The sequence below is a fragment of the Geosmithia morbida genome, assembly GCF_012550715.1.
Source record: "Geosmithia morbida isolate 1262 chromosome Unknown scaffold_1, whole genome shotgun sequence".
Classification (NCBI taxonomy): Eukaryota; Fungi; Ascomycota; class Sordariomycetes; order Hypocreales; family Bionectriaceae; genus Geosmithia; species Geosmithia morbida.
In genome coordinates, this window is record NW_023336188.1 from 736,382 (window position 1) to 762,749 (window position 26,368).

At 55.5% G+C, this 26,368-nt stretch overlaps 12 protein-coding genes and 1 pseudogene across 13 annotated transcripts; 7 read left to right on the forward strand and 6 right to left on the reverse strand.

Moving 5' to 3' along the window:
- The first annotated feature begins 85 nt into the window (after positions 1-85).
- On the forward strand, positions 86-1,300 carry GMORB2_0984 (annotated as a pseudogene). The gene has a single exon. Coding segments are annotated over exon 1 (1,035 nt in total).
- A 580-nt stretch (positions 1,301-1,880) lies between these two features.
- Positions 1,881-3,518, forward strand: GMORB2_0985 (COP9 signalosome complex subunit 3; the record flags this gene model as incomplete). Its single annotated transcript, XM_035462968.1, has 3 exons — positions 1,881-2,048; positions 2,128-2,358; positions 2,427-3,518. 3 exons carry the CDS (start codon positions 1,881-1,883, stop codon positions 3,516-3,518), a joined length of 1,491 nt encoding a protein of 496 aa, XP_035324392.1.
- A 512-nt stretch (positions 3,519-4,030) lies between these two features.
- GMORB2_0986 (uncharacterized protein) lies at positions 4,031-5,728 on the forward strand (the record flags this gene model as incomplete). Its single annotated transcript, XM_035462969.1, has 2 exons — positions 4,031-5,107; positions 5,174-5,728. 2 exons carry the CDS (start codon positions 4,031-4,033, stop codon positions 5,726-5,728), a joined length of 1,632 nt encoding a protein of 543 aa, XP_035324393.1.
- Positions 5,729-6,347: 619 nt separating this feature from the next.
- GMORB2_0987 (uncharacterized protein) lies at positions 6,348-8,480 on the forward strand (the record flags this gene model as incomplete). Its single annotated transcript, XM_035462970.1, has 2 exons — positions 6,348-7,445; positions 7,557-8,480. The coding sequence occupies 2 exons, from the start codon at positions 6,348-6,350 to the stop codon at positions 8,478-8,480; spliced, it is 2,022 nt and encodes a 673-aa protein (XP_035324394.1).
- Positions 8,481-8,917: 437 nt separating this feature from the next.
- GMORB2_0988 (Glutathione-dependent formaldehyde-activating enzyme) lies at positions 8,918-9,541 on the reverse strand (the record flags this gene model as incomplete). The annotated part of the gene is made up of 3 exons (XM_035462971.1): positions 8,918-8,998; positions 9,142-9,350; positions 9,421-9,541. The coding sequence occupies 3 exons, from the start codon at positions 9,539-9,541 to the stop codon at positions 8,918-8,920; spliced, it is 411 nt and encodes a 136-aa protein (XP_035324395.1).
- A 909-nt stretch (positions 9,542-10,450) lies between these two features.
- GMORB2_0989 (Protein of unknown function (DUF1365)) lies at positions 10,451-12,401 on the reverse strand (the record flags this gene model as incomplete). Its single annotated transcript, XM_035462972.1, has 2 exons — positions 10,451-11,746; positions 11,808-12,401. 2 exons carry the CDS (start codon positions 12,399-12,401, stop codon positions 10,451-10,453), a joined length of 1,890 nt encoding a protein of 629 aa, XP_035324396.1.
- A 607-nt stretch (positions 12,402-13,008) lies between these two features.
- GMORB2_0990 (putative transcription factor) lies at positions 13,009-13,679 on the forward strand (the record flags this gene model as incomplete). Its single annotated transcript, XM_035462973.1, has 2 exons — positions 13,009-13,170; positions 13,380-13,679. 2 exons carry the CDS (start codon positions 13,009-13,011, stop codon positions 13,677-13,679), a joined length of 462 nt encoding a protein of 153 aa, XP_035324397.1.
- A 2,070-nt stretch (positions 13,680-15,749) lies between these two features.
- GMORB2_0991 (coatomer subunit epsilon) lies at positions 15,750-16,792 on the reverse strand (the record flags this gene model as incomplete). Its single annotated transcript, XM_035462974.1, has 3 exons — positions 15,750-15,858; positions 15,928-16,309; positions 16,399-16,792. 3 exons carry the CDS (start codon positions 16,790-16,792, stop codon positions 15,750-15,752), a joined length of 885 nt encoding a protein of 294 aa, XP_035324398.1.
- Positions 16,793-17,221: 429 nt separating this feature from the next.
- Positions 17,222-18,139, forward strand: GMORB2_0992 (large subunit ribosomal protein L44e; the record flags this gene model as incomplete). The annotated part of the gene is made up of 3 exons (XM_035462975.1): positions 17,222-17,224; positions 17,725-18,002; positions 18,100-18,139. The coding sequence occupies 3 exons, from the start codon at positions 17,222-17,224 to the stop codon at positions 18,137-18,139; spliced, it is 321 nt and encodes a 106-aa protein (XP_035324399.1).
- Positions 18,140-18,613: 474 nt separating this feature from the next.
- On the reverse strand, positions 18,614-19,880 carry GMORB2_0993 (Ureidoglycolate hydrolase; the record flags this gene model as incomplete). Its single annotated transcript, XM_035462976.1, has 3 exons — positions 18,614-19,224; positions 19,350-19,584; positions 19,770-19,880. The coding sequence occupies 3 exons, from the start codon at positions 19,878-19,880 to the stop codon at positions 18,614-18,616; spliced, it is 957 nt and encodes a 318-aa protein (XP_035324400.1).
- Positions 19,881-20,438: 558 nt separating this feature from the next.
- On the reverse strand, positions 20,439-21,173 carry GMORB2_0994 (ureidoglycolate lyase; the record flags this gene model as incomplete). Its single annotated transcript, XM_035462977.1, has 1 exon — positions 20,439-21,173. The coding sequence occupies one exon, from the start codon at positions 21,171-21,173 to the stop codon at positions 20,439-20,441; it is 735 nt and encodes a 244-aa protein (XP_035324401.1).
- Positions 21,174-21,928: 755 nt separating this feature from the next.
- Positions 21,929-24,118, forward strand: GMORB2_0995 (Major Facilitator Superfamily; the record flags this gene model as incomplete). Its single annotated transcript, XM_035462978.1, has 3 exons — positions 21,929-22,201; positions 22,392-22,687; positions 22,876-24,118. 3 exons carry the CDS (start codon positions 21,929-21,931, stop codon positions 24,116-24,118), a joined length of 1,812 nt encoding a protein of 603 aa, XP_035324402.1.
- A 438-nt stretch (positions 24,119-24,556) lies between these two features.
- Positions 24,557-26,182, reverse strand: GMORB2_0996 (Eukaryotic cytochrome b561; the record flags this gene model as incomplete). The annotated part of the gene is made up of 3 exons (XM_035462979.1): positions 24,557-25,052; positions 25,144-25,328; positions 25,490-26,182. 3 exons carry the CDS (start codon positions 26,180-26,182, stop codon positions 24,557-24,559), a joined length of 1,374 nt encoding a protein of 457 aa, XP_035324403.1.
- Between the last annotated feature and the right edge of the window lie 186 nt (positions 26,183-26,368).

A 26,368-nucleotide genomic window follows, 5' to 3' on the forward strand; every position in this document is an offset into this window, starting at 1 on the left:
AGATCTATAGTACCACTACTTACAAGTACGACTCACTCCGATCGGACCAGGGGAGAAAGGAAAAGGGACAAGACGGGAAGCACAGATGACTTCTTTGCAAGGTCACTACAGAGGTCAGCAGAGCCTCGATCATGGTTGGAAATGGCAGCAGTCATACCACCACCAGGTCGGTGGCGGCACCGCCTACAACACCTTGGGCGGCACCAGGAGAGAGGCAGTACCAATATCCTGGGATAGATCCTGGAATAGGTCCGCCGTCACTTCCACCGGTTCAGTGCCTCCTCCGCTTTCATCTTCGTCCGTTGACCAGTCCAAGCTACTGAGCTGGAACACGAGCAACGCCGGCGCTGGCTACACGACCTTTCCGCCTACTTCGGCCCAAGTCAAGCTGCTCAACCTCCGCGGCGGCAGGTACGGCTACTTCATGGACAGGGGGCGGGGAATAGTGACGCGACTCATACCAGCCGATATGCTCCCCCCGCTGAATGGAATTGCTGCACAGGAGGCCAGGAGACCTGACATGGACGTCCTTTCGGAAGCCACCGCCGCACCGCCGCCCGGTGTGGCCGACACAAACCGGTGCATCACCATCAAGGTATGATTCTCCATCAGTCTTGCCCGAGAGGTGATGAGCATGCGTTCTCATCGTGAGAGGGACCGTGATGGGAGGGAGAATGTTGACCGTTGCTGATTCCAGGAACCGACCTCGACCACCATTACCGGTCCCCGGAACCGAAAGAGACCCAAGATATACTGCGACAAGTGGGTGCATGAGGGTGTCTGCGCCTTCACGCAGCAGGGCTGCCGGTACAAGCATGAGATGCCGCTCGACCACGAGACGCAGATGTCACTGGGTCTGTTCCATGGCCTGCCAACTTGGTACAAGAAGGACCAGCTTGAGAGGGATAGACAGCAGCAGCAACAGCGGCAGCAGCAGCAGCATGGCCATCGTCATAGAACCGGCAGCTCTGGTAGCAGCACTGCCACGTACGGCAGAACACCAGGTAGCAGCCCGAGGGGTGGCAGTGCTCTCGAGGGTTACGTCCCGGATACGCTGACGGCTCCACCACCCGGTCATGTGCGAGGTCGCTGGAGGAGCGACGAGGGACCGCAGAATAGCTTCCGGAGCGACAGCGGTGAGTTACCCGGCCTTGTGGTAGTCACGGAACCAAACCCTGACAAGACATATTACATGACAGTTTCCGCGCGACGGTCGACAACTTCGAGTTTCAACGGCTCCACGTCGCCCTTTTACCATCGCCTGGGTCCCATCGGACCACCACGGAAGCCCATGCAGTGACCAGTAAGCAGCACAATCAGGCCACCTAGAATGAAAAAGGAGGGGGCGCTGGATATATCGCTGAATATACGCATGTAGTATAATAAAGATAGAGGGTGTTTGGAGAAACATGATATGAGCGACGGACTGAAAGGCAAAATGCGCGGCTTATAAGGGAGATATTTCAACGAGCATAACAGAACATTTGGAGACCGGCGACGATGATAATCATAGTGATGTTAGTGATGATGTCAAGTTTGATGGTTTGGTAACGGTTGGGTGAATCCGGTACGTGCTGAAATCGGCTAAACACTGGAGCTGGCCCCAACAGCTTCCAGGCCAGGCAGCGACGTCGTCCTGGATTCACCCCGCCGAACTTCTTCTCGCGCTTCATCTTCTTGAGCTTCCCGCATCTTATGCCTTCCCCTTGTGCTTTGTCTCCTTCCCGTCATAACCGCAGAGACGATCACTCTCTGTACCGTTCAAGTTTCCCTCGGACTTTACTAATACGCGCTACAACCCCTCAGCCTACGTTACTCGTCCTCCCCCCGAGACACGACAAATCGGCAGCTGCCCCGCCGCGGATGGGGCCTTTACAGCCATGGATTATATCTCTTCAGTTCTGACGGCCTTCCCGGCCGCGCACTCCTTTAATCCCGATGAACCTGCCGAGGAGGATCGTGCCATCAGGTCGTACATCTCGGCGCTGAGTGGACTGGGCGACACGCTGAGGGAGGCCGTCTTGGCGAAGCCAGAGTATCATCTCCGGGTGAGCAAATGCTTCCCACCGTGACAAGACCAAGAGGACTCTGCCCCCAACTGACCCGTTATCCGGCCGTTCCCTCTAGCTACTGGACCCTTCTGCAAATTCGATAGGTTACCTGGCCGTCCTCGAACCTCTCATCGCCACCATCAGCCCTGCCTCTTCTTCAAACCACCCGTCATCCTCGGTTGATCGGAATGTCGTGCTCGATGCTACCGTCGACTTCCTCACGCAGTTCGACTCTCGTCACATCCGCTACGTGGGCTCGCTACTTCTTTCCGTTCTAGAGTATGTGGCTAGCGGGAATGCCTTCTCAGTATGTGCCATCTTATCGGGCCTCTGTTCCGAACAGCCGTTGCTAACTGGCTCTCGCCTGCACGACAGTCTCTCGTGACGGTTGAGCTTCTCTCGACAGTGTTACTGCGAATCGACCCTGCCGGTTCCATGTTCACGTCGATCCATCCGACCCTAGCAACGCTGGCATACGAATCCGACTATATCGACCCGGTCCTCGAAGTCATCGACCGCGACATTACATCTTACCCCACCCTGTCTAGGCCCAAGGACAGCAGGCCGCTTTGTGACGCGAGCCTGTCTCCCTCGGTCTTCATCACCGTATCTTCCGGCATGACGCGCGGAATCAAGGCAAATACCGTCCTCGAGTACAACTTCGTATGCGGGCTGATTTACACATCGTGCCACCAGTGGGGAAAGGCTGTCAAAGCCTTCGAACGAGTCGTCACCCACCCCAGCAAGGACAAGGGTGTAAGCAAGATCATGACCGAGGCCTACAAAAGATGGATGCTCGTCAGCCTACTCTACTACGGCCACGCACCCACAATCCCCCCCTATACATCACAGTCGGCCAAGGCGATATACACCAACATTTCCGCACCCTACACCAGCATTGCACAGCTCTTCGCCTCCTCGGACGCAGAGAAGCTCAGGCACGAGGCCGAATCGAACCGTCCCATCTGGGAGGAGGCTGCAAACCAATCACTGATTGATCAGGTGCTATCCGCCTACCAACAGTGGCAAATCATCAACATGCGGAAGGTCTACACGCAGATATCCGTATCGCAGATTGCTGTCTCCACATCCAGTGCTGTGGTAAACAGCCCACAGACGACCGAAGATGATGTCGTTACCCTAATTGAGGGCATGATCGAGTCGGGGATGCTGAAGGGCGAGCTCCACACGGCCGAAGATGGCGCCTATCTCAAGTTCCACGCCGACCATGATCGCCTAACGGAGCAAGACTTTGCCCGGCAGATAGCCCAGTCTCACCTCATCATCTCATCAGTCGGGAAGGAGTATCAACTGGTCAATGACTATCTGAGTGGGAATAGGGAGTACGTCAACCATGTCGTACGCGAACAGAAACGGTTCGACAAGGAAGAAGAGGACCCCACCGGCAGCTTTGAGTCGCAGATAGAGGATGAGGATCTAATGACCGGCATCATCGCCACCGGATGAAATGTGCCGATACGCCATAGCGTTCCGTCGGATGCATGGCGTGGATCATGCCCACACATCTTGATAAAATCCCCTCTCTAATCATGCCGCGAGTGAGATGGTAGACTACAGGCTTGGTATTGGCGCACAAACGAGTTACGATTTGCTTTATTCCATTGAGGCCAGCAATGCAGAAAACAAAATAAAAAATGCCAGGCTTGCTTCCTCCTCTTCAATTTAATGTGTCATGACGTGGCTGATTATGCGCATGCAGAGTTGTGCGCTTCCGTGTGAGGCAGTTTACGGTGCTTACCACCTTGGCGCCACTCATCGCAGCCACCTGCCCGAAATGGCAAATGAATTAGGATCCCCAAGCAAGATATATTCCAGGTCAGACAGACAATATATCGATGATGGCTGTTACAACTTCAATGTGACCTCATCTCCCCCTGCAACCCCAGTCGTTATCGTTACCACCTATGTACACGCCCACCTGTACGACTTTACCAACTCGAAACCCTAAGCATCGTATCATGGCTCGAAATCTCAGGGGCTTTCTCTTGGGGGTATATTCCCTACTTCTCTGTCCCTTGATCTTGCAAGGGACCGCAACCGACTCCCCTCGAATAGATGTCAGTCAAGCATCCCAGGACGCCGTCACTGCGCTGCCCGGTGCTTATTACCACGGCAGAATCAATAGCACCACCACCCCAGAAGAGTTTCGTCACCAAGGGCGCTCTTCCCATACTGCTAGCTCATCATGGGTAGACGATCTGGGAAAGCGATTCGAATTCGCCTCCGGCCGGAGGGCTCTCAGCTCCCCCTCAGATACCAACATCGCCCTCATCAACGCTACACCGTACCGCTGGAGACGCGTATCCATTCACCAGTACCAGATGGTCTACTGGGACCAGTGGCCTGACTGCATCAACCCAGGCGAGTCGATCAGTCATGCAGCATTTGGCTACCGTGGCGTAGGTCAAGCCAAGGACACTGCCGGCGAGGTTGTGTACCAGATCGAGGGCACTAGCCGGACTATGGCGTTCGAGGTTCAGTACCGCATGAGGAGCTCCAGGAAGCTGGAAATTTGTGTCTACTTTGAGGGAGTATTAGAGACCAGCACAGCACCGAGATGTTCCTTTATGGGTCTCGGCTCCAGCAAGGCTCCGGGCGGGGTGTCGTTCATTCTCGCGGGCTACGAGGGCAACATGACATCCACGACGGGATGCGGGTGCGAAGGGTGCAGACAGGACATTACCTGGATGAACACGCTGCTCCCCCAGATCGGCCACCTACCTCTGCGGGAAATCATCATGCCCCGATCCCACCATGCAGCCCTGTCCAAGGGCGTCTTTACATCCAAGAACGTAGGCGTGGGAAAGAGAAACACAGTCACACAGATCAATGGAGTCGGCGAACAGCTACGCACTGATAGAGTACGTGTTCTGGATACGAGAGTCTTATTGTCGAGACACGGGGAGTTCCTGGAGGCCCATGGGACGCTTTTCAAACGCCAGTGGTACGGGGGTACCGGTGCCAACTTGGAAGATGTCGTGGACGAGGTCAACAGGTTTAACGAGGAGAACCCAGGAGAGCTCATCATCTGGGATGTACACTCTGAGACCTGGAGCCAAGGAAGAGGCTACAAAGAATTCTCCTCCTCTGACCGAGAAAAGTTCTACGAACTCCTGTACAAGGTCAATCACCGCGCCACACTTCCTGATGACGTCGACATAACGACGATATCACTCAAGCAGCTCATTGGACATAGAAAGTCGGCCGTCATCCTACACTTCAGCTCCAAGTGGAAGGACGCCAATCCAGAGACGTTCCCGCCGCCCAGCCAAGGCTTCACCCACAACGGCAACTTCCCCACGCGCACTACCTGGAGTGAACAGTACTCTGTGGAGAAGATGAGCCGTCACCAACTTCACGAGCTCGAAGTCCATCGGCCCAGGCGCGATGCTACACTGTACGACATGCAATGGCTCCGGACCCTGACTAGCATCACAGTGGTGACAATGCCTGATGATTTCACGGTCATCGATATGGGTCGTGAGTCCATGACTGCACTGCGAACGGCGCTGTGGAACAGGCTCACCGACCGGACCTACCCCAACTGGCTGACGTTGGACGCCATCGATGGGGGGGAGCTCAGGGCCTTGGCAATTGCCATGAATCGTTGTTTTGTGGCAAGGGAGTGCGGCGACTGGGTAAAGTCTCCAAGGTGAAGGAGCTACTGTGCTGTATCGGCATTTGTGACCTTGGCCCGGGTATGCTTCCACCTTCCTGAGGCCAAGAGGTCTCCGGGGGGGGGGGCTCAGGAGCACCTGAACCGTCGTGTACTAGATTCTTGGGGAAAGAGGGGGGGGAGTATGACTGCGGAGCCTTCTACAAGATGATTGTGCCTTCCTACGCACCAGACTGAAGAGCCCGGATCACTGCTTAAGGAAGTTGCCGAGACGTGTTGCTACGGCGCAGACCAGCCTAGTGTCTGTTGCCCTCGGTGCCTACCAGTCGCTCCTTCAAAACGTTCCTTCAAAACGCTCCTTCCTCCAACCCCCCAGAGAAACGCAGGAAGGTGCATGGAACCAGAAAGAGCCAAACAGCAGGCCATAAAACCATACTCAGATCTGCCCTCCATTCCTTTCCCCCTCTTCTTCTTCTCTTTCTCTTCCACACCATCAAGACCCTCAACATCTGTTATCCCTTTCCACGGCCGGTGCCAGTTCTGCCCTTTGCTTTTTTTCTCGCTTCATGCCCACATAGCATTCAACTTGTCTCATAGAATTTCCGGTGCCCGATCCCTCGTTGCTCCCTACACCTGCAATTCCCGCCCCTATCATTGCCATGGCCTCTTCTCTGAGCACCTACTCGTCTGGGGTGACGAGCGCTGCGGGAGCTACGGCCACTACTGTCGCCCTCGGTTCCTATGCCCTCACTGTGGACAAGGGTTTTGGTCTCATCACCGGTCCTGACGCTGTCTTGTATGCCCTCGACAAGATACTTGGTACCGGAAATTCTCGGCCAACTTGTTCCGCCCCCAATGGAGACGAGGCCTCGAGTTCCTGTGTCAACTCTGGTGGCAGGGACGAGACCCAATGTGCAATGGCCATCGTCTTTGAGAAGGTTTGCCTCAGGTCAGACGATACAACCGTCGTCGTGGGTAGCAGTCAGCTTCAGCGGCGTTACGGCGACGACTTGACGAACTGGTGCAATGCTGAGGCTACTGGCGGTGCTCGTGGCCAGCAAAACAGCCAACAGGACACTGAGCAAGGCGATCAGCAGGGCAGCCAGCACGTCAACCAGCAAGACAGCCAGGACAGTGTGGTCAATATGGGCGAGAGGGCAGCCTCGTTCTTTGACGCCAGTGTCAGGGACGACGATGACCTTCTCATCTGGGCCGAAATCGCCAAGAGACTCCTCGGATACTATTGCACGGCTGGCAACAACTACTACCCAGGCTACGGGGATTCGCCTTATCCTTATCCCCCGACTTCTAGTCTGGTACCGACTCTCTCTCCTAGCCCCTCCAAGACTCTCATTTCTACTTCTCTCTACCCTCTTGTCAGCACGAGCAAATCAAACACCGCCCATCATTCTGCTTCCTCCCGCCCTGCAAACACCGCCACCAACCAGACTGGGTCGACCACCTCTCGGGCCACCCCACCGGGCTCCAGGACTGGAACGCCCCCTTCCGGAGCCACTCCTCAGCGCAGCTCCACGTGCCTGAGCCACTCTTCGGGGGGCTCAAGGACCAGCACTGTTACCTCCCAAACTCCTTCGCCAAGCATTCAGAAGCCTTCGGCTAGCTCCACTCGGATCACCAAGGCACGCCCAACGGCCCCAGGTGGATCCAGAGTCCGAACGGGTCTTGCCAGCACCAGCTCTACTTCTGAGATTCGTTCAAGCTTGTCCAGTTCCACACCTGCTGCTCCGTCAAGGTCTGTACGACTTCTCACTGTCACATTCGGCTATCCAATAAAGACGCTGTCCAGGTACCCTCTGGCTGCTTCTTCTTCCCTGACGAGAGGACCCTCCCCTTCTGCCACGCCCCAGTCGACGAAGAACTATCCGCCGACCCCTGGCCCTGAGCAGTCGAGGATTCCTAACCCTCGGCCTTCTGGTCCTCAGTCGAGGGGCCCCTCTCCTTCTCACACGCCTAAGGCTGAAGAGTACCCGCCAACCCCTGGTCCTCATTCGAGAATTCCTAACCCTCAGCCTACTGGTCCTCAGTCGAGGGGCCCCTCTCCTTCCCCCACGCCCCAGTCGACGAAGAACTACCCACCAACCCCTGGCCCTGGGCAGTCGAGGATCCCTAACCCTCAGCCTACTGGTCCTCAGTCGAGGAACCCTATCCTCACGGTTCCTTCCGCTTCTGCCACGTCAAACTCTCATAGCTACTATCCGTTCACTGCTAGCCCGCAAGCCTTAGATTCGTCTAGTCTGACTGGAACTCAGAGCCGTTATCCGTACCCGTCCGTCACTAGCTCTCAGTCCGCAGGTTCCTCTTCTTCTGGGCCGTCTGCGACTTCCAGCTACTACCCGCTCACCCCTGGCCCCGAGCAGTCGAGGAATCCTGTTCCCACGGGTCCTTCAGCCTCTACCACGTCCGGACATGAAAGCTACCACCCGGCTGGCCCTCGTCCGGAGCGGCCAACTGCCTCTCCTCGCCAGAGAGCTAGCCCATCTCCTTCTGCCACACCTCTTAAGGAATATCCCACGTACCCCCAGGATACCGAGGCTGAACCGACGGATTCCATTGAGGACACCGACGAGGAAACAAACTACTCTCCGTACCCCGCGGAAAGCGATGTGCCGAGTTCCACTACCGCGACGGCAGGCCCTGCTCACGGTACGTGCTCGGGTGGAAAAAAGAGGTCGTGCGAGTCGTCGGGATACCGGATTCTCCCTACCAACTCGGTAGCGGCAGTTGGGTGCCTCCTGCTTAGTGTGGGCCTTCTCTTCGCCAATGGCTTGTGATAAATGAAAATGGAAGTTGAACTTGGTGGTGGGTATCAATGGCGTAGAAGTGAAGTGTGGAGCGGTTACCTTTGCCATGTTGACGAAATCCTCTTCTAGGCACCTGTATCAATAGCACACGAATCAGAATAATTATCCAACACCCTTTCTTTATTCACCCTTGTAATATTGTCCGTTGATACTATTGATTCTGACAAGTCGTATGTTCATTGTCGGCCCACGCAAACTAGTTAACCACATTGACAACATCAATCTGTGCGCCCATACAGACCCAGCTCTATGTGCTAAGATGCCTCACTCCGTAAACGCCCCCATAGCCCATCAATAAATATGAAGGATGGCAAAGCGTATACTCCGTAGTGAGGTACAGACCAGTACAACAAAGGCAAATGTCCAGTTGCGCAGCTCCTGTTCCCCTAAAAAAAAATCTTGATTATTTATTCGGGCATGTACTTGAAGGGCTTAGACAGGTTCTCCTTGCAGAAAGGGAGCTTGCTGACGGTCCAGATTTCGGTGTCCTGCGGGAAGGTTTGTGTAAGCTTTTGGCATTGGCCGATGTGAAGATGCTTGGGTTTGCAAAAGAGGTGAGGATGACAAGACGAGTAAGGGAATATGTCCGCGAATGGTGAAGGAGAGATGTATTGCGAATGAAAGATCTTACAGGGTTGAGCTTCTTCTTGATGTCCGAGTCCAAGGTACCAGCCTTGAGGGCGATGATCTCGGGTGCAGCATCAGGGTCATGGGCGATGGGGGATCCGCACTCAGAGCAGAAGAGGCGCCAGACTGAGTGACCGGAGCTTCCCTTACCCTCCCACTTCTTGATGGGGCCGCTGATTGTGAGTTTTTCCTTGGGGACGACGGTGACGAGGGCTGTTGTGAGAAGAAGGCATTGATCAGTGTTTTCTATTCCGGTTCTATATAGGTATGTGTGGTGGCATACAGTAGGTAGAGCCTGATTGGCGCTGGCAGTCATCACAGTGGTCGTAGGCTGTAATGAGGGGTTCGGACACGTCCGCCTTGTAGGTGACGGCCTTGCAGAGGCAGTGTCCTGTGAGAGTCATGGCGATGGGTTTTGGGGTGGTTTGTAGTTGGAAGGATGTTTCCGGTGCAGAAGTTCAAGACTTTGGACGTTCAGAATTGGAAGAGGGGAAAGAACAAGAGGCAAGGCGCGTAAGCGGGGTTACTGGAGATATATATATATATATAACTGCATCTGATTCTCACTCGTTTTCTCTCTTTGGGGGAGGGGGGGTGGACAGGCAAGGCGGGGAAAGGAAAAAGATATGGCGGTGCGCGCGGGGCGTAAGGATATGAATGCGATGTATGACGTTTTTCTAAGCTTCGAGCTTCGAGGAGATGTAGACTTCGGATATTAGGGGGGGGCTCCAAGTGATTGGACAAAGCTTCCTTTTCCCCCATGTCCCTCCTCTGCATCTGGCCCGCCCGCATGTAGTCAATTGGACTCGGATTCGTCGACACGGCTTGTTCAAACCCTTGGGTAGATTGGGTAGCTTGACTGCCCATCTTGTCAAGCGGCTTCATCGCAGTGTTGCCATGTAATCCGGCATGTGTGCTGACGTCGACAATGTGCCCCTCCCCGCCATGGGACGCGTTAAAAGTACTCATGGGCGACATGGGTGTGGCGGTTTGATCCGTGTTAGCTGGGATTCGGTCCTTTCGCTTGCACAGCTCAATATGCAGCCAAGCAGCGTCGGAAGTATCGGGCCTCGTGGCCAAAGGAGAAACAAAATAAAGAGAAAGAATTGGGGCGGCACCTAAGTCGTCGTCGATCCCGATATTGTGATGTTATAGTGATTTCATTTCCACAGTGGCCGTCGATGGTACCGGAACACCCCCACCGGCTCGGATATCGGTTCGTATCGTTTCGGAGAGTCTGCCAATTTTCACATATGGGAGGATGTTTCTTCTCTCTGTTTCTGCTTATCGTTTCTTTGTTCGCAGCTCCCGTATCAAATAAGATTGAGCCCTGTTGCAATATTGGCCAACATCGTGGCAGCAGCCCAGACCACTGCCAGTCGACAAAGGGTACCCCCGGCCTCGAGGACACTGGCGTAGCCCCCAAGTAATCGGTCCGCTAGGAACTGTCGAATCACCGCGGAACTGTACGCCGCCCTGTCCGAGGACGCCATATGATTGAGGACGAAGCCGTCCATTGACGAGATACGAAAGTCGCGAATATCCACTACACGGGGCGTTGGTGCAGGGTGTTCGGCAGACGTCATGGGTCGCTTAATGCTGGGCGGTCGTCGACGCAGGGAATGAATCGCCTTGAACATGAGAAATTCGCCGAGTCTGTGGGTGTTTACCGGTGGCGTAGGTCTCTTGATAAAGATCTTTGGGAGGACGTCGGGCTTGTCAACCCAGATGGTGCAGCTCTCAGTCATTTCGCAAAAGATGGCCTCCATGTCGTGGGCATAGCTGACGAAACGAGAGTAGAATGATGGGGTGAGAACCTTTATACGAACCTTTTCGGCTTCGGGGGCCCTCTCACCCGCCGCACTGGGTGATTGGAAAACTTGCTCTCCATGTCCAGGGATCCGACTTGGGATGTACACCACTACCAAAGGCATAGGGGACGACTCTACCAGAAAGCCGAGGTAATCGCGGAAAACACTCTCCAAGACCATCTCGGTAGCGCTGGCATTTCTTGCCCAGGTGTCCTTCAGAGGCTCGGGTCGATACCAGATGTGAAGATCATGCTTGAAGTATAGTACAGCATATTCCTTGACTAACCTTGGGAGAGTGAGGAAGCCGTTCAACCACCAGGAGCTCAGGAAACACAGCTTCTGGGACAAGTTCATAGAAGAGGCGTCAATAGCTTCGCCTGATGATGAGACCTTGGCGACAACCTTTGTTTGCCCCTTTGATGATACCAGAGTGATTGTCGCATCGATGCCTCGGAATCCCTCCAGGTCCGGTTCCAGGGGGTCTGTGGCGAGGAGGGTATACGAACCCTTTCTGGAGTTGAATGGCGAAACATGAAAGTCCTTTTTCCACGAGGCATTGAAGATATCTGGCCTCCTTGCCTCTTGGGGCCTCGCGGCTGTCAGACGATTGGCAGCACCATCTCTAGTCAATACATAAGCACGTCTTTCCCCAAAGAGATTGTTCATCTCAACAACCATGGCAGAGAGCGTCTTGTCTGGTGAATAAAGGTACCAGAAAGACACCGGGCTGAAGTGGTACCCCATCGACCTTGCAGTGGTGACCAGATATGCGTAGGGGTAGTCTTCCGGATCGGCTCCCTGCTTCACGTGAGTCCCACGGTCTTGAATAATAGTACTGAGGAGAGCTGGGCAGTCACACCTGAGACTTGAGATGGCCATCTAGTTTGTGGCGAAGGCCGCCTGCGCCTCCATCCAGGTGATCAGCCGAATCCACGTCGTACCATGCCTTGGATGATGAGAGGAAATACGGGACAGCTGAACGGGGACCTGGTTCTTCCACCGATATCACCCCATTGACAACTCCCTTGATCCCTACTGGGATGCCCACGAGGAGATGTGGGTGTGAGAAGGAATGCCTCTTGGGCAGCAGTCTCGTCTGTGTGACGCAACAAGGAATCAGGTAAGACAAAGCAGACCATCCGGGAGCACCACGGCATTCGTCACTCCGGGACCGAGGAGAAAAAAAGCGTGTAGACCAAAGAGCTGCGCCGACTACCACCGCGAAAATACCCTGGTGGGCTGCTCGTATAAGTCGGAAGGGAGCGAGTTTCAGCCAGCCAAACAAGGCCAGAGAGTTGAGAGCTGTTTTCAAGGCTCCATCAAACAAGAAGAGATAAGTAGACAGTACGCAGAAGTCCACAGGAAGACGAGGGTATCTTTCAAGTAAAGTCTCGACGCAGTCCCAGACCCAGAGCAGGGTAGCCAGGGGTGAATCGTCCGAGATGCCGTCCATGAGGAGGACCTTGTCCGGGGACGGCCGTCCCCCTAGGGGGGAGAGGTCCGATGCGGTGGAAGTCAGGATAGGATTCCCCTCAAAACATGGGGTATCCGGGTGGTTTTATTCCATGGGCTTAGGCACAGTGATATCACCACCCATCGGATTTGAACCATCAAGGTCCCAGCCATGAGGCACGAAGGCAGCGTCTAAGGGTACGTACCTTTCTCAGGTGAGGGCCGATTAGTCATTTCGGGTCGAACTATCAAATGTGGCTGGACGAATGTATGTGGCTAGTGAGCATTTTGTCATCGAGGTCAAGCCCTTTCCTACGTAACCGCAGTAGTCGCATGGGTGTCTAGCATGTTCCATTGCCGTTTTCGAGAGGAAAGGAGCGGCACACCAGCCCCAGCCAGCGGCTGTGCCCCGCCGCCGATTGAGTCAAAGACCGAGCGGCGAGCTGCTCTGGTCTCCATGATCCATATATTAATATCCCCGGAGAGAGGCATCTTTCTACTGTACCTACCCACCAACTTTACATTTTCAAATTCCCTCCTTCTCACGCGACCAACTACGCACGAGACGAAACCGCCACCACAGCACATCACAACACATAGCAGCAATCATGTCTGACGACTGGGATCAGGTCACCAAGATTGGCAGCAGGGTTCGCGGTCCTGGCGTCTCTCAGCGCGAGACTGTCGTTCGTGGCAAGAGCGCCCTCAACGCTGCTCAGCGTAGCGGCGGCGTCATTGGAACCGAGAAGAAGTACGCAACCGCCAACGCTGTAAGTGCTGACATCCCTTACTTTCCTTGTCATGGCTTCCTCTCTTTTTTCCCCTCCATCCGACGTCTATCTGTCCATCCCTCACCCTGGTCATCCGCTAGTTCGGTCGAGAGGGGTGTACCTGTCTCGTCCCACGTTAACCCCGCGCGCGGCGTACACCCTACAAATGACGAAGCATGATCATGATTCTAACGCAACGACAATAACAGACTAGCAGCGGTGATGGCCAGCGCCTAACAAAGGTCGACCGCTCCGACGACATCATCAAGCCCAACACGGTCGGCAAGGCGGTCGGCGACGCCATTTCCCAGTCACGACAGAAGATGGAGCCGAAGATGACGCAAAAGGACCTCGCCACCAAATGCAACACCACCCAGGCCATCGTTGCCGAGTTTGAGCGTGGCAGCGCGGCGCCCGACCAAAAGGTCCTCGCGGCCATGGAGCGTGTCCTCAACGTCAAGCTCCGTGGTAGCGGCATCGGTACCCCCAGGTTCGCCAAGAAGAAATGAGCAACTCGTCCTCCTTAAGGGCCAAGGGAAATAGAAATTATATCACAAGAGAAATCGAAAAGAAAAAAAATGCCATGAGGATTGTACAAGGCACCAGGGCGCGGGTCGAGAAAGCTACATTAAGTCTCATTCTTTTTCTACGCTCAACAGGCCCGCAAGCAACTATTGATGGAAAGGCATGACTGATGATTTTGGTATTTCACTGGTGTTATTAAACGGCTGGAAATGGGCGCTTCAATACACATCCTTTCGCGTCAAAATTTTTGGCTTACGAGGCCACAGCTTTGGTTCAGTCTCTCTGTCTCGTCGAGTGCCGCATCGTTCTCCGACAGGCGGACAAGAATCATGCCTAGTTTTGGGCCCCTCGTCAGTCATCAGCCATATGCCGGCTGTCCATCCCTTTGTTCGACGGACTGCCAACACCTACCATCACCTGCGCAGTAACTGAAGACTCAACTGCGCCACGAACCAAAATTGTGACAAAGAAGTGAACTTGCTTCGAGTAAATCGCCTGGCAACGTATATCTACTCCCCCATCTCTGTGATTTATCCCAGCGTTGCCACCACACCTACACGGCTTAGCCTTCCGAGGCCATTCTCACCATGCACATGGCTGTCAATGGACAGCACTAGGTCCTCCATCAGAAAAGGGGTATACTCATATTGAACAAGTCCTAGGTATATGTAATCTCGCCAGGCCTTCCCTACAATTTGTACCCGCTCGGTCCTCCTTGTTCAAACGCCACGGTCACGATGGCACACTGTTATACGGGCCAGGGCAACCTGCCGACGAATACGAGGACGACAACAATAGCAAGGATCCCCCCTTCAGATGATGGCAGCATCATGAATCGCAGACGAGAACGCAGGGGCCTCAGCAGCGGCTTCTCCTCTAACCTGGGTCGACGCCGAGCTGTGCCCACGCGCCAGGAGGAACACAGCACTCGCTCCTCCCTGGGTTCCTCACTGATCGAGCGGCTAGACTCTCACCACACAGAGGAAACGTGCCCTACAGGGTCTACGGTGTCTGAAACGTACCCGTCAGTCAAGTCAAGCGAGGCGATGTCATCCAACACCGCCGTCTCTTCGTCGTCACGACTCTACTCCCCAGGTCTAGATGCCCCGCGCGACACTCTGGCCTTCCTGGCGTACAGCCAGTACTTTACACAGTCTCCCCTATGCAGATGCCTCGACGACGCTCCTGGTGGAGTGGGAAAGGAAGAGTGTCTCGAGGAAGTGGCCCCAGCGGCACAGAGTATCAGGGATGCGGTCGAGGGGCGGAGATTCTGGAATCATGTACGGAAGTATCTGTGGATCAACGACGACGAAGTCGAAGACGACCGCCGACCAGGATTTCTTGCCCTTCCACCATACAGTATTGACGACAGTGGTTTCCAGCCATACGATGGAGAGGCAGAGGAAAAGTTTAGATCGTTTCGCATCTACCACGATGTTGAAAGGCCGAACTCTGTCCGTAATTCAGCACGTGGGCATTCGTCGAAATCAGCAGATACACTAGTCAATCAAGATACCCGCGAACCAATTTTGGAACAGAAAAACGAACGGGTAAACGAAAAGAAAGGAAAAGCTGAGACACCCAATACATTCCTAGGCCCCGAGTATGCACGGACACAGAGTACGGTGGAATCCGTGTGTGAAGGTGGACAGAGGCCATACCCCAGGGTAGAAAGTGGATCGCTGTCATTGCCAACGCCGAAGATACCCACCATTATCATGGAACCACCGCTTCGTTGGGATGGTGATGCCGATTGGGACTTCTTCTGAGGGGGGCAGACATGGTTTGCGCTACGGGAGACAAGGTATGTTACGTCCTCATGTGCAGCTGGACCTTGAGGGGTACAGAGCTGCTGTATGGATTGGGCAAGAGATCAGATATCCAGGCTTCTCTTTTATTTCATGATGTAAAGAAAATTAGCTTCCATCTTCTGCTCTCTCATGTAATATGAAAAGGTCAAAGGTACATTGCGTATTTTTTTTTCATTGAAAATATTGCAGTTAATCATGCGCCAAATCATAAGATATTCATGCCACGCTTTCTAGTATCCCATTCTATGCCGCCACCTTGGGCTTGTACTTGGCCGCGGCCTTGTCAAACAGCTCATTCTTTTCCTCGAGGTCCACCAGGAACTTGTGCTTGGGGTTGGCCTTCTTTAGTGATCTGGGTGGGGAGAGCTGTCGTTAGTGAGGAAGAAAAAGAGGGGTGGAGTTGATAAGAGGATCGACATACTCTGTAAACTCCTTGGGGTCCTTTCCGGAGATGACGGTCAGGACGAGTAGGTTGGCAATGGCATCAGCCTGCCCGGGGTCCTTCTGGAGGGCCTGCTCCAGTGCAGCCTGCGACTCCTCGAGGCGGCCGAGGTGAAGCTCACAGACGGCCTGGGAGACGAGGCTCCACGATGACGAGGTGGCGGGGGCCTGGGCGAGCTCCTCGAAGACGTAGAAGGCCTGCTGGTACTTCTCACCGCCGACCCTCAGGCCGACCCACGACTCTGCCAGGTTGACAAGAAGGCTGTCCTGGGCCCACCTCCTCGCTCCAGTGACTTCCTTGAGGGCGAGGTCGATTCGGTTCTGCGACAGGTAGATCTGGACAATGAGAGAGACGGCGTCGACTAGAGAGGGTGGTACCTTAGCAGACTGCGGCGCAACTGGAAACATAGGGTGGGGGAGGAGGGCTGGAAGGTGAAGACGAAGAACTTACGGCTTCCCTGGTGCTGCGACAGGAGCGCAAGGGCATCCTCGGACTTGCCGGCGGCCTGGAGGACGATACCCCCGACAACCTGGACGGTGACGTTGTCAGGCGACGACGAGGCGAGCCCCTCGATGGTCTTGACGGCGGAGTCGGCGTTGCCAAGGGACAGGTCGGCCAGGGCGCCAACAGCTTGGAGATCGGGCTCGGACTCGCCCTTCACTTCACTCGCGACATCCTTGGCCTGGCCGAGGGCGATGCGGGCCCTCAGGACGAGGACCTTTGCGGGCACGGCGTTCTCGGGGGAGAAGGACGACGTGTCGAAGTCGACCACCTCCTGGTATTGGCCTTGATGGAAGTAGTTGTGAATGTTGATCAATTCACCTTCTGCCGAGTAGGGGTCCATGCCTGCGGTTTATTTCTCGTGTCGGGGAGGAGGACGATTCGGGGTGTGGATGCGGAGCTGGGTATTGAAATCGACAATCGTCGTCACAAGCTCTCTCGTCTCGCAATGAACACCTGGCGCCGGCATCCACCAAAGCAACTTGGACGGTTTTATGGTGGGGTTCCCTTTGGGAAAGGAGTAAGGACAAAGTGGATACCAGCGTCGAAAGCCATACGTCGTGGGTCCTTGATGTGGCTGAGCTGGTCGGCCCTCTTTGTGGCTGGTGACCACGCACACAAGGCCCACGGTCCTGAGCAAATCAGGCATGGTGGCTTGACCCTAGATCCCACAAAGCGAGAAAACACACCAAAATCCGCAAATTTCCTTCGCCCTCCGGAACTTTGCATCACCACACACAACCGGAACGACACCCGCAAACAGTCGCCCAAGATGGTAAGCCAACATTCCCATCATACTGCTTCCTCAAAGACAACAGGGCGGTTCTTTGGATTGCCTCGATGAGTCGCCTCTCTTTTTACCCCTCAAGTCGTCCATGGTTTTCTACATCGCCGCCCGCACCGTCATACGTCCGTCTCCCCGCCCGCTTCGAGAAGAAGAAACAAAGAAAAAAAGAGATTGCTCGACCAACTTCTATATCGCCTCGTTTGTCACTTGAATATATTTCCTCCCCTCAGTATACAAACTACAATTTTCACAAGAAACGGAGGGGCACTATCTCAGGCGGACCGAGTGTCAAACTACGGGCTACGAGCGGGCGGGCGGATGATGATCTTCCGTTCAGACGGGTGGGCAGACGATAACCATGAAACCATCGACTACATGTAAAATTCTGAGAGGAACATCGAGGCCCTCCACCAGACCACCATATCTACAACAAAAACAGAGATTGATGAAGGATCGAACATGGCCGAAACTGACAACTATCACAATAGGTCAACATTCCCAAGACCCGCAACACCTACTGCAAGGGCCGGGAGTGCCGCAAGCACACCCAGCACAAGGTGACCCAGTACAAGGCCGGTAAGGCCTCGCTTTTCGCCCAGGGTAAGCGCCGTTACGACCGAAAGCAGTCCGGTTACGGTGGTCAGACCAAGCCCGTCTTCCACAAGAAGGCCAAGACCACCAAGAAGGTTGTGCTGCGCATGGAGTGCGTCAAGTGCAAGACCAAGTGCCAGCTTCCTCTGAAGCGCTGCAAGCACTTCGAGCTCGGGTATGTTTCTTCTGTTCCTCTCTCTCTATTTTTTTCGTCTTCCCTCCTCCCCTAGGATAGGCAATGCGCTAACACGGCTCTCTCTCCCTTCCTACAGTGGTGACAAGAAGACCAAGGGTGCTGCTCTTGTTTTCTAAATGTGTTGTTGATGGAATTTGGGTCACTGCACACTTTGGGTGCTTCTCCTTCTGCGCGGCATTATGGGCATCATGGAAACAACTTTTGGCGAAGGGGGTTGCAAAAAAAAAAAGGAACAATGTACTCTTCAGTTGAGGAACGGTTCATAGGGAACGAATAAAGACGGAAAAAAAAACCCGATAAAAAATCCCTTTCATTCACGATGCCATTACACCCTCACCCTCTGTCTAGGGGGATTTCCCCCCTCCCAACCGCTTAGGTCGAGGATGTGGTGCCCAAGGTGCTCTTTTGCTTTGAGGGGTAAAATGTGTATAGGAGAAACGTCCCGGATGGGATTGATGAATACATTTGATCACCACAAGCCTCACTGATACCATCGTGAATCGTCTCTTTTGTCCCTTCCTGCGGAGCTTTATCTCTGCGGTCGACTGAAAGATGACGACTGAAAAGAATGGCAGGAGGGGAGAAGGGGTCTAGAAGCCCTCTCCCATGGTGATGGTTCTACCAGCTCCGTACCACAAGGTGCCGGCCCTCATATCCAGACCGCGTTCCTGGCCAACCATCCACTCACCCAGAAACCGGGCATCACGAGCATCCCAGACATCCTTCTCCAGCCAGGCGTTGACGTGGTCGATAGCCTGGACCCACGCACGTCTCTTGTCGGGCGTATCGTGATCCTCGTCGGTGAGATACCTGCCTAGCGTGATGTGTGCGCTGGGCACCTGGTACCGCGAGCCGACCTCGACGCCGGCTCGCTGGACGCTGTCGAAGATGTCGCGGCGCAGGTGGTGGTAGGAGTAGGCGTCGTTCCGGACGACGTCGACGGCCGTGTCCGGGGCCGAGGGCGGCGGCGAGGCGACGGCGTCCGTCTCGGCGGCGGGGAGGAACGACAGCGCAAAGGCCGACAGGTCATACGAGATGGTGGGCCTGACGAGGCGCGTGCGGTGCGTGTGCGTGTAGCTGGCCACGGAGACCATGGAGGTGCGCAGCGTGGACACGAGATCTGCGATCTCCTCGGGAGTCTTGCAGAACGCGAGCTCCAGTGTTGTCATGTGCATCCTGTAGGTTGGCATGAGCCATACATCTTTTTTCCCCCCCAACCCACCCTCGGAACAGACGAGACAGCACGGTTCGGTCAGCCATGGACTCCGCGGTATGATGTGGCGGGTACGGGTACGGGTACGGGTACGGGTACGGGTCTGCTCTCACTCGGGGCACTCTTCCGCAGCAACTTCTGGAGATGGACGGCCAGATCGATGATGTGGGACGGTGGCCGGGCCCAGAATACGAGGCAGTGTCTCTCATCACGGAACGCCGGATCCGTCTCCAGCTTGAGAAGGTGCTGGTCTATGGATAGGCCGGTGTAGTCGGCCGAGAGGAACTTGGCCTTTTGCTGGGCGTTGCGCTTGGTGCGATGGGTGTCATACAGGGTACGGATCACATTCTAAGGTGTCGACGACGGGCCTGGTTGTCAGCATCCAGTCTTCTTCTCGGAAGGATTTCAGATTGGAATGAGAAGAGAATAAAAAAGAGTAGTTTTTTTTTTTTTTTTAAAAAAAAAAGGGGAATAAAAAGAGGATAAAGGAAGATCAAAGGCAGTGGATGAGCGTGAAATGTATCGTTGTTTACATGGTCGTCATCGCAGGCCCTGATGAAGGCGGCGTAGGGATTCTCTCCCGGTTGGAGGACGATGCCCGAGAGATCCTCCAGCTTGGTCTGGGCCGCTGCCTCTGAGCCCATGGTGGCGCGTCACAGGGCGGATGAGATATGAGATGCTCTTCTGGAGATGTGTATCGTGATGGAGCGGTGTGGGTGAGTGCTTTGGGAGCGCCTATATCCGATTTCCCCCTCACATGAACAAAGATGCATGTTGTTTCGGCCGGCATCGATTGATTGGGCTGCTGCGCCGCCGGGTTATTTTCACACTATCAGATTCTAGCTTATTAATTGTAGCATTGCTACCAAGAGAGAGGTTCAGACGGGGCAAAGTGGGTGTGGTAGACTTGGACACATACATATACATATACATACATATATGTATATATTGTCTTGAAAGGATAGTAATGTTCTAGATGTAGCATCAAGGATCCAACCTGTAATAGGGGGTCGTCTCCGCGAGAGTTTGAGCTGCGGTGTCAAGTATTACTAGGTCCCACGAACGACCAGCCCATCTTCAAGCCTGGGCTGGAGATGAAGGCATGGTATGACGGCACGTAACCGGCCTTGCAACACATTGGGATCCCTCAAACTACATTCCGGATATCCACACCTTCATGTCCATGCTCCCATCTCTCCTTCTCATAGGTTTGCCATAATCTTCCCATGGGGTATCAAGACATGGATCCCACCATCCGGCCCGGCCTCAAAGTCGACCAGCTGACAGTCCTCTTCCGCCTCACCGCTGGCAAACTGGAAGACGACAAAGTCCAGGGCCGTCCCCTTCCCGCCCAGGACGACCATGGGCGCATGCCACGTACCGGCACCGTACGTGACAGCCTGGTGGCTCTCGGCGACGAAAGCCTCGAGGTTCCGCACGTCGGGCAGTCCCCTCCCGGGTAGGCCGTGGCCCCGACTCGGCACGACGAGCCCCTCATCCTGGCCGGTGGGGGTCAGGCTGGGGGCGACGATGACGAGGTATCTCGATGCCGAGGAGGCCACGGGCGTGAAGGTCTGGGTGGTGAAGGGGTGACGCTCCATGACCCTGACGGCGAAGCGGCCAGCGGCTGCTGCGCCGCTACCGACGATGCCGATGTCCTCCCTGGCTGCGCAGCGGAAGATGCTCATCTTGGGAGACGACCTCCCGCTGGGCGACTGATCGTACAGGTTCCTGATGCTGCTGACGTCGCGGTACTGGATGGCCGTCCCCTGGTTGGCGGACACGGCGTTGGCGGTCAGGGAGCCGTCGTGGGCGGATGGGTGGACGTGGGGACGGGGGTTGGCGACGACGTCGCCAAACCGGGAGAAGGCTTCGCTTGTCAACGGCTGGGCCGTCACCTCGACGGCGACGCCGCCGATGCCGATCTTGGTGGACATGATGACCGAGGTCGGATGATTCTGGGATGCTGTGTCTCTGTGTAGAGGGACGAGGTTTAGGGTCAGACATGGCAGACATCTACATCACGTGCACCACGACTCTTCTTCCAGACTACCAAGTACGATGGTACCTGTACAGATAGACTACTCTCTGCTCTATTGTCATATCTCGTCCCCGAGCACCGACAGGCACACCAATCAAAGAGCGACTGATTACTGCGCTATCGGGGGGGAGGGGGGAGGTCGACAACTGGTTCTCTCGATCCCGTCATCGGCCAATCCGGTAAAATCGGCAGCTTTCGTCTTCCCTGTCGGTCACGGAGACGGTGTAGCCCATATGTGCGTGTGTGCGGGTGTGTGTATGTGTATGTGTGTGTGTGTGTGTGTGTGTGTGTGTGTGTGTGTGTGTGGCAAAGAGGGGGGAAAAGTCTTTTTCTTCTTCTCCCACACGTATGGAGATGTGTTATCGTAGCAGTAAATGGCGTTTTCGTCTATTGAATTGATTCTTACCCCATTCTTCGTCCTATTTATTTTTCCTCTTGAGAATAGACCATTTCCAATCTTCTACAACTTGTAGAGACGGACCCCCGCGCCCCACCTTGGGAGAGAAAAAAGCTGATTTCCTCTATACTACACCGATAAAGTTGGATTATTTATCAAGTTCTTTTTTTTTCTTCAGGAATCGACTTCTATTCACATCAATCTGTATATATATATATATAGTATATATATACATACTGACCTCCCAGTGGGACATGAAGGATACCAGAGACCCGGGGAGCTTAGATGCTCCAGCTTTGGACCATCGCACCCCTCATCATGACGACTCCGAGGTTATCGCCGAGCTGACCGTCGTTGACGACACTCACGATGATCCCGTAGTAGCACGGGACGGCGACGACGTCGACGTCGAGGCCAAGAGGCAGAAGGAAGAGTCTGTATCGTGGGGTGATTTGCCTCGGAAGGATCAGCTTGTTGTGATAACATTGGCTCGACTTAGTGAACCTCTTGTTCAGACATCTCTTCAGGTATTTTCTCACTTGAATCGCTATTTCTCTACCCTCTACTCTTCTCTCCCTCTCTCTATCCTCTCTCCTCTCTCTCTCTCTCCCTCCTCTTCCTCTCTCTCTCTCTCTCTCTCTCTCTTACCATGTGAGGGAGAGAGAAAGAGATAAGAGTTATACTGCTCTGGTATGATAACACTCGACGCATCAAAAGGCCTACGTATTCTACCAACTGAAATGGTTCGACCCCTCCCTCCCCGACTCAGCCATATCGACCCACGCCGGCGCTCTGCACGCCAGCTTCACGGCCGCGCAGTTCGTCACGGCCATGCTGTGGGGTCGGGTGGCCGACTCCCCGCGCGCGGGACGCAAGGCCGTCATCCTCGTCGGCCTGACGGGCACCAGCCTGTCCTGTCTCGGCATAGGCTTCTCCACGGCCTTCTGGCAGGCCCTCGTCTTCCGTACGTTGGGTGGTATAACGAATGGTAATGTTGGAGTTATGAGAACCATGTACGTTTTCTTCTCCTTTTCTTCTTCTTCTCTTTCTCGTCATCTCCACCCACGCATACATGTGCATACGAGCTCTTCTTGTGTGTAATATGTGTCGAGTCTTCTCACCTTGATCTTTTTTTTTTTTTAAAAAAAGAAAAAAAAAAGAGTTAAATAAATTAATCTTGTTTTTTTAAAAAAAAATCTAGGATCAGCGAAATCATCAATGAAAAGAAATACCAGTCGAGAGCGTTCCTGCTCCTCCCAATGACGTTCAACGTCGGCGTCATCATCGGCCCCATCCTAGGCGGCATCATGTCCGACCCGGCGGGCAGCTATCCGGACGTGTTTGGCGGCATCGCCTTCTTCGAAAAGTACCCGTACGCGGCGCCCAACATACTCAGCTTCGTCTTCCTCGTCTTCTCCGCCGCCGGTGTCTGGCTCTGTCTCGAGGAGACGCTAGGTTCCATCGCCGTCGCCGGCTCCTCGGGCGGGGACCTGGGACTCAGGCTGGGTCGCGGCCTGGCCTCGCTTCTCAGCCGGTGCCTCGGCCGTGGGCCGCTGCGGAGAGAGGGCGGTCATTACACCGCCGTCCCCACCGCGGATCACGACAACGACGAGTCCATCGAGATTGACCCTGCTCCCGCTCCCGCTCCCGATTCTGATCCGGCTGCGGCAAACTTGAAGACGAGGGGTGGCGGTAGACGGTTCACGAACCACCTGCCCTTCCGACGGATATTCACGCGCAACGTCGTGCTGACGCTGATATCCCACTTCTTCATGTCCCTGCACATCGGCACCTTCAACTCCCTGTGGTTCGTCTTCCTCTCCACGCCCGTCTACGACGCCGACAGGTCGTCGCACGCCACGCGGCTCCCCTTCCGCTTCACGGGCGGGCTGGGCCTGGCCCCGCAGTCGGTCGGGCTGGCCATGGCCACGCTCGGCGTCATCGGCATAACGATGCAGCTGGTGCTGTACCCGCGCGTGGCCGCCCGTCTGGGCACGGTGGTGTCGTGGCGCCTGTCCCTGTGCTGCTTCCCCCTGGCCTACTTCCTGGTGCCGTACCTGTCCGTCGTGCCGAGCGCCGCGCCGCCGCCCGAGGCCAAGTCCGGCCCGGCCGTGTGGGTGGCTCTGTTCTGCGTGCTGTTCATCCAGGTCCTCGGGAGGACCTTCGCCCTGCCCGCCCAGACGATCCTCATCAACAACTGCTCGCCGCACCCGAGCGTTCTGGGTACCGTGCACGGGATAGGCCAGAGCGTCAGCAGCGGCGCGCGCACCATCGGTCCCATGGTCGGCGGCTTGGTCTACGGCCTGGGGCTGGATGCCGGCGTCGTCGGCGTCGTGTGGTGGGCTATGAGTGCCGTTGCTGTCCTAGGTTTCCTGGCTAGTCTGTTTGTCCGCGAGGGTGACGGCCATGAGATTTGGCTGGAGGGAGATCAGGAGGAAACATGAATAGAGTGAGTCCGTGGAGAGAGATACAAGAACTTATATACAATAGACGAGTCGAATAAAAAGGGACATGTCTTATTAAATTTATCTTGGAAAGGGTGGAGGGAGTATCTGTCAGGTGTTTTTTTCTTTCTTTCGAGGGGGGGGGAGGGGGGGGGTTTGTGTGTTTCCGTTCGCTTACTCTTTCTCTTCAGTGTCTCATCAAATCCCAACGCCAGGGCCTGCCTATATATCAATTCCAGGAGACATAACAGAGAAAGAAAGATATATAAAAGAAGAACCAAAAAAAAAAAAACCAAAGACACCATACCATGATGATTTCAGAGGAAACGAAAGAGATGTAGAAAAAAAACGCCTCGCCATCCATGATGAAATAAGATGAAGAAAGAAACAGACATCACAGCCATAATCACGTATATGATAGACCACACCGATTGCATATCATATGAGCTCCCGAGGGGCCTGTGTGCTCGCCATCGGCGGCGGCTGGTAAGCCTGATCCGGGGCAGGAGGGGCCCCCGCAGTTCCGGGGACGACGGGTTGCTGGTGCAGGACGACGCCCTGTTGGGGCTGGAACTGGTAGCGGAACTGGTGCTGCGGCGACTGCTGGTCTCCCAGAGGGGAGGGAGGCTGTGGTGGTGGGTAGTAGTACGCATGCTGGCCCGGCGGAGGGGCGGCGAAGCCCGGGGCGGGCACGGGTGCGGGCCAGGAGGGCGGCGGGCCATGGGGAGGGTACGTAGGCAGGCGCTCAAACGGGCGGCCGCTGGGCGAGGCGCGCATGGAGCGGGGGGCGCTGTTGCGGGAGGCGCCGCGACGTTCTCGGCGGCGGGTGAGGAAGCGCTTGCCGACGATTGTGAGGAAGATGGCGACGCACATTGCTATGATGAGGGCGGCGAGTATGATGGCGTAGCGCCGGTTCATGCCAAAGGTGAAACCACTGGGCGACGTCAGAGAGGGGGTCGTACGAGAGGTGCGGGGGGGTTGGGGAGAGCGAGGGAGGATAGGGGAGGATAGGGAGGGAGACGTACAGGAAGCCATTCATTATTCCGAAAAAGATGATGAATCGGCCGACCCAAGGGTGTGCCTTGCTGATCAGGGTCCGCCGTCGTGGCGGGGGTAGGCGGTGATTGTAGAAGCCCAGGCAGAATTGGCCGAGGACGAAGATGGTGATGATGATGCCGAGGATCTGGTGGTAGGAGTCGAAGCCGCGCGACTGTTTTTTTGTTTTTTGTTTTGTTTTGGTTTTGGTCTTCGCGTCAGTGATCATCCGCTTTCGGGGGAGAGGAGGAGGGACCGGGTGGAGGAGAGGGGAGGGGACGGTAGGAGGAGGAGGGGAAGGGTCAGGATCAGGATACCGAGAACTGGGATACTGACCCTCTGGTATCTGAGAGAGGTGGCGACGCCGACGCCGAATCCCACAATGACAACGACCATGGCCGACGACTGGGTGAGGGCGTGCCAGCGGACGGCGTGGCCCAGACGGAGCATGACAGCACCGAGAGGCATGACGAGGACAAAGGCCATGACCATGCAGACGGCGTGTACGGTGGCCAGCACGTCGGCCTTGCGTATGAACCTGGCCGTGAGCTCCGTGCCGTCATTGGCCCTCTGGCGTGCGAGGTCGACGCTGAGCGGGGCGGTGGCGCCCCTCGCATCGGACATGTTCATGCTGAAGGAGCCGTACTGGACGTGGTACTGGACGCTCGAGCGAGGGTGGTCGCTGTTGAAGCCGGCGAGGGGGCCGAGGGCGTACATGGCGCCCTGGGACTGCGACGAGACGTCTATGGCCCCCCTCTGCCTGCCGTCCTCGCCGAGCGGCCAGCTGAGGCAGTTGCTCAGGCAGCGGCCGGCGACGACCATGTGCTCGTTGTAGATGCCGGTGCCCGAGTAGATCTCGTAGTCCATGGCCGGGAAGTACTCGGGCTCGCGGTGGCCGTGGGCGATGCGCGGCGAGAAGGTGACGTTGGTCTCGTCGTGGTTGTCGTACATCATCAGCACCAGGGCGCCGGGCATGTCGTCGGACCCCAGACCTATGGCGGCCCAGGCGTGGCTCCGGTGGGCGCGCATCTGGAAGTAGAATTGGTCGGTGGCGTCTTTGGGGATGGACATTGCGAAGGAGATGGCGCGGTCATCGCTGACAAATACCACGTGGGGGTCCGATGAGGAGGAGGAGGAGGGGCGAGCATATAATATATGCCGCTCGGGAGGTACCAATATATAATATGATTTCTGAGTAACACATTACCTTCTCGG